The 5,825-nt window shown below is 56.4% G+C and overlaps 1 protein-coding gene across 1 annotated transcript; it reads right to left on the reverse strand.

Moving 5' to 3' along the window:
• Positions 1–1,049: 1,049 nt before the first annotated feature.
• Positions 1,050–4,370, reverse strand: LOC120391055 (resistin-like). Its single transcript, XM_039514313.1, has 4 exons — positions 4,340–4,370; positions 3,592–3,729; positions 1,723–1,800; positions 1,050–1,301 (listed from the first exon to the last, which is right to left on the reverse strand). The coding sequence occupies exons 1-4, from the start codon at positions 4,353–4,355 to the stop codon at positions 1,171–1,173; spliced, it is 363 nt and encodes a 120-aa protein (XP_039370247.1). The 5' UTR covers positions 4,356–4,370; the 3' UTR covers positions 1,050–1,170.
• Between the last annotated feature and the right edge of the window lie 1,455 nt (positions 4,371–5,825).

Raw genomic sequence — 5,825 nt, forward strand, 5'->3', positions numbered from 1 at the left:
GGGCTCCTGGGTGCTACCATAATACAATTCATAGCAGCCCCTCTTGATTGAAAGACCTCAGCCAATGTCTCTAAACCCAGACTTGGCATCTCTCCAGAGGGCTGGATCCTAACTGGCCTAAATCAGACACCTGCATGTGCAAATGGCCCAGATCCTGAGGGTCATTAACTCGGGATGATCCTCTGTTCTACTACAGACACCCTAGCCAATAGACTGGCTCCCAGGGGGTTGTCTGGGGAGGGGGTGGCCTGGCCACGAAGGCACCTGCTCAAGGTCTGGGATCACCGGGGGAGGCTGAGGCAGGTGACAGCAGGGCTGGAAGGTTACAAAGGGCCAGGGCTGATCTATTTCGTGTCTTTGTACATTTTCACCAGCTAAAGAAGCTCCCCAGAGCTCCCCCACCCCCAGTTGCTGCAGGATCCCAATGTGGTGAGGGGGACCCTGTGACCTGAACCCAGACAGACCCCGAAGGACTCCCAAGGGACAGGTGAGCTGGCGAGCGACACTGCGGTGGGGGATGGTTGTTTCCTTTATGATCTGGGCTGTGTTAAGTGAAGAGCAATGGGGTAGAACCCTGCACATGGTGTCTGTGCGCTCCATGCTACACTGACCACCCGGCCCCTGGAAGAGGGAACCCAGCCGGCCCACACCTCCAGGGGGAGTTCTGGGAGTGGGGGGGGTTAAGCTACTGAGCTATATGGGGGTCAGTGCTGGGCCTAGGGCCTAAGGCAGGGGGGTCACGGGGCTCCATTTCTGTGAAGGGGTAACAGACAGAGCCAATGCCCAGGAAATGTGCCCCAGAGGCCACAGGAGACACCAGCGCTGCAGCCTGTGATACCCTGGGAAGTTCAGAGCACCTGTGGGGTTCAGTGTCTGGACCTCCATAGCGATCTGGTGAGTGGCCAGTGGTGGCAGCCCGACCAGATCTGGGACAGAGGCCTCTATGGGGTAAATAGGAGGGAGGCAGAGTTGTGCCCCCTGCCCATGCTCTGGCCCTAGGTACCAGAGACCTGGAGTCAGGGGAAGAACAGAGCCAGAGAAGCATCAGATTCAAGTTTATTCATTGCACTGGGCACAAAGGGCACAGCATGGTTCTGTGCCAGGGCCCACGGCGAGGGGGCAGCAGGCCAGGTGGGGCTCTCCAGTGCCCTAGGCTGTTTCTTGGCATCACTACAGCGCTATCTTGCAGCAGCGCGCGGACGTCCAGTCAATGCCACGGCACTGGCAGTGGCAGGTGGAGTCGGAGCGAATGTCCCAGGAGCCGCAGCGCATTCCGCAGGCGCAGCCCGTGGGCTTGTACCCTGTGGGGGGATGGGGGAGGTGGGGTTAGGGGAGCAGTTGGTGGCAGGATGGGAGTCATGGGGGGCAGCGAGGTGCCCTGCTCTCTCCTCCTCCCCAGCACCCAGGGCATGGCCCTGTGGTTCCCTTGCAGCCAGGTCACTGCCCAAGCAAGGGAGGCCAGTGAGACGTCCCAGAGGTCTGGCCCAGGGGCCCACACTGGTCCCAGCTCCACAGCATCCAGTGCCCCCAGGGACTCAGGAGTGGTGTGAATGCCATTGCTCCTGGCACTGGGCAGCACATGGGCAGGGGGGCCCCAGGCAGGCTGGTGGTGCATCGCTGCCCCAGCTCCACACCCGCCCAGGACTGCAGAGAGGGTGGGGTCTGTGCCCCAGGGGTCCCTCCCTCCCTGGGCCTATGGGGCACTCGGGAAAGTGCTCTCACCTGCGGGGCAGGAGACAAGTGCCCCACGTGCCGAGACGTTCTGGCAGAGTAGCTTGGCTTTGGCCAGGGTGGAGGACACTGCAAGGCAAGAAGCAGAGTTGTAGCCAGCAGGACCCTGGGTGCGGAAAGGCTGCCCCCTCCCCCCAGGCTCAGGGGGAGAGAAGCTGCCTCTGCCCCAGCTGTTACCTGGGCAGGTGTAACCCTCCCAGAGCCGCAGTGCTTGGAACTGCGTCCTGTAGCTGAGCCTCAGGCAACAGAGGCTCCTGGCCTGAGATCTGGAGGTCTCATGTTTGATGCAGATTGCCCACAGCCCCCCAGAAGAATGTTACCTGGTGGAAGCCGCTGGGCATCCAACAAGACCCCCCTGGGTTGCGAACAAAGGGCAGGGGTGGAGGGAGCAGAAGTAATTTCTGGCTGCTTCCCCCAGCCAATACACCCTTAGGTGCTGAAACTGGGGCGCTATTGCACCCCCCCTCCGGGCTTGAAGAGGATTCCATCATATACATGGTTTACAGTTTGGTTCAATGGCTCTCAGCTCCCCCACAATACAAATTGTTCCAGCCCCGCTGAATGCAGCCATGTCCAGGTGAGCAGCAGCCTGAGAGAGATGGTTAGAGCAACCCCAGCCAGCCCGGTTCAGCCCCTGGGGTGAGGTGGCGCTAGCTGTGCAGATGGCATCTCATGGACCCCGTCTCCAGATGCTCCCATGGGGTGACTGACCAATCCAGTGGGTCTGTGTCTAAGGCACTGGACTGGGCTGCAGGAGATGTGGGTTTAATTCCTGCCTCTGCCATTGACTCCCTTTGTGACCTTGAGTGAGTCACATAGTCCCTCTGGACTTCCGTTCCCCTCTGTGCAATGGGGATGACAATCCATCTCTTGGCAGCTCTTTGGGGCAGGGAGCGTCTCACCATGGCCTGTACAGCATGACGGGGCCCAGAGCGCAGCCACTGAAATAGAACTAACACAAATGCCGGCTCCGTGCTGTGCTCAGGCCTGAACTGACGCTGAGGAACTTCAGGGAACCCCAAGGGTTTCAGCTCCCCTCGTCCTGTTTACACACTGACTGGGGCTGGCTGGGAGCAGAATGGGACAGGCAGTGAGAGAGCGGCCCTCGGTGGCTCGGCAGGAGCAGGGATCAAACCTGGGACTCCTGGAGTCTCTGCCTAAGTCAAAGCCCCAGGCCCATCAGCTCAGAGGCAGTATTAGAAACTACATGTCTGAGCCACAGTGTGGGGCACAGGTAATGTTGCTCTTGTATGTGATTGGTTCCAACAAGTTCTCATGTGGCTTTCCCAGCAGTTTAGTTGATCCCATTAATCTTGGTTTAAAAATCAGGAGAAGATTGACCCAGTCACTGACGCTGCCTGTGTCGTATCTCACCAATGCACAAATGACTTGTGAGCCTGGGCAGGCTGGTGCAATGGTCCAGACTTGAGCTGAAGAAATTTAGGTTCAAGCCCCTGCTCTGCCACAGACTCCCTGTATGATCTTGGGTAAGTCATTTAGCTTCTCTGGCCTAAATCTACAAAAGTCCCTTGTTTCTAGACACCCTGAAAGCCCTGTAACTCCTATTTGGCCACTGCCAGACACCTAATAAACCTGGCACCCAAGTGTTTGCAGTAAGAATACACTGGAGAGGGTGCAGGGGTCAGATGCTGCATGGCAGGGAGGAGGAGAGACAGGTATAGCAGAGAGTGTAAATGAGCCAGTTTGGGAGGAAAGTCGTAGCTTTGGCAGCTCCCTCGCCCAGTCTGGGGCTCAGAGCAGAGACTGCCGGAGCTTCGCCTTTTGCTGCAAAGTCCCATCCCCCGGCCTCCCCTATATGTGACCCCCCATTTCTGGGGGTGGCGACCCTGGGTCAGTTACCTATGGAACGAATCGCTGCCTGCACCTTCAGATCGACCACATTGTCAATGATGCACTGAGCCTCTGTGTGGTACGCGGGCACCAGGAGGGTGAGCAGCAGGAACACGGCAGCCTTCATCCCGCTGGGTGTTGAGCTACCTGCAGGGGAGAGACCGGGCCAATGCGTGAGACCCCAGAACAGGAGCCCTCTGGAACCGGTGGCAGGCGCCGAGGTGCACACAAGGCAGCGGAGTGGGGCACAGGCATGAGGGAAAGCCACAGTGCCAGGGAAGGGGGTGAGGGTGAGAGCGGGGACAGGCAGGGCCAAGGGGGCAGGGGATGTGGGGAGGAGAATGTAGGGGGCTAGAAGGGATACTGAGGGGTGGGGGAAATGTAATGGCAGCAAATAGGGGAAAAGGAGGAAGGATTTGGAACAGGAGACTGGGAGCGGTGGGTGGGTGGGGAGGCAGGCAGGATGGCAATGGGGGGTTATTGGGGAGGGCTGGAATGGCACCCCCAACCTAGGGGCTAGCAGAGCAAGACTGCTTCCAAGCTGCCAGTGGGGACCATGTGCACTGGCGGTTGCATTTTCAGGCTGAAATCGACACACACACACGCGCACACACACACACACACACGGGAAGGAGGTTCCCGTTAAAGGTTTGGAATGAGCTCCTTAGAGAACTGATTCCCTCCCCCAGCGACCCCTCCCCAAAACAAAATTTAAGCACCCACAAAAAGAGCCTTGTCTCTCTGCTCCAAACTGCACCTGTTTCGCTCGGCATGACTGTAAACCAGTTCGGTGAAAGCCATGTGAGTCGCAGTGTGGACATTCCTACTCCAGTGGAATCACCATTTGGTAAGGGCTAAATTGACATACGTCTGGTGTGAATCAGGTTCAGACTGAGCTACGCACTATTTTGCACTGAGTTATCCGTTACAGACTGATCTAGTTCGAGCCATGCCCCTCTGGGGCGGATGCAGCTAGAATAGTATAAAATCATTTATAGCAAAAGAGTTTTTTAGTTAATAAGTATCCTTAAATAGGTGCAAAACTGGGTTTCGACCAGTCCTTATGGGATTAAAACCAGATTTACATTGATTTAGTTTAAGGGTAACATTTTCCCGTGATTTAGGATTCTAACTCCCATTGACTTTCAATGAGACGAGGCTCCTAGAGGCCAGATACCAAAGGCATTTAGGCACCTAATGATGCACATAGGCAGCTACATTATTTTTGAAAATGGAACATTGGCTCCTAAATCCCTTAGCTGCTTTACAAAACTTTATCCCAAGCCGATCCCTTGCTACATGGAGAGGAGCTTGGTTCACATTGGATTAAGAGCATCCCCACTGTGCCTGGAACCAGATTAACTCCATCACTTTTGAAAGCCTTTGAAAGTTACACCACTGCCACCCTGACTATGGCCGAGGCCCGAGGGAGCTGGACACACACAGGAGCCGTGCCCCAAACCTACCCCACGGCTGAGTCTGGAGAATCCCACCCGACCAATGGTACAAACTCACCTTCTGGCAGAATCTTGCAAGAGGCTGCTCCCAGTTCACAAGCTGCCCCTTTAAATAGGAGCCAGCTGGAGCAGACGAGGTGAAATCTTCCATCCCATTGGCTGCTTGACAATTGACTCCCCCTTCCTGCAAGTGTGAGGCAACCCCAGGGCTGTTCCTAACAAAAAACGTTTCTTTTGCAACTTCCCTGTTTGCTCAACCCCTGCCCAGCTCTTCATTGCCAGGGCCAAATTCTCCCTTGGTGTAACTCCATTACACCAGGGTAGGCTCTGAGGGTCTGGACAGCCCTGCCTCTTGGGCTCCCCTCTGTGGGAACATCCTGGGTATTGTAAGGCGCTTGCTGGAAAGAAGGGCCACTCTGGGTTTGGAGACTGAGGAGTGGGCTGCGCTGCAGCTGGAGGTGTAATTAACTTTGCTGGAGCTAGCAAAGTGAAACTAGCAGTGTAGCCTCGGTGGTGCAGGAGGTGGGCTGGGCCAGGTGCCCCATGCATGTACCCTGGGTCCTGGACAGCCCACACCGCCTCCCATCCTGCCGTGGCTACACAGCTGCTCTACCCAACTAGCTCAGTCGGTTCCTGAGCTGGAAATTACATCTTTGGCTACAGTGTTGATACAAGTCAGCTCCATGTTGTTGGGGAACCAGGGTGCAGTATCCAGCCTGACTCATGAAAGACACCCCCAACCCCAGCCTCTGCTTAAACCCAAACCCAGCAGAGGATAAAAAAACT

The sequence above is a fragment of the Mauremys reevesii genome, linkage group 25 (assembly GCF_016161935.1).
Source record: "Mauremys reevesii isolate NIE-2019 linkage group 25, ASM1616193v1, whole genome shotgun sequence".
NCBI classification, from domain to species: domain Eukaryota; kingdom Metazoa; phylum Chordata; order Testudines; family Geoemydidae; genus Mauremys; species Mauremys reevesii.

Bases quoted from the DNA above. Each gene is read 5' to 3' on its own strand.
- LOC120391055 (XM_039514313.1), bottom strand. The intron at 1,801-3,591 runs GTAACTGACCCA...CTTGCCTTGCAG, and splicing joins GGCAGCGATTCGTTCCATAG to TGTCCTCCACCCTGGCCAAA. The intron at 1,302-1,722 runs GTGAGAGCACTT...ATCCCCCCACAG, and splicing joins ACTTGTCTCCTGCCCCGCAG to GGTACAAGCCCACGGGCTGC.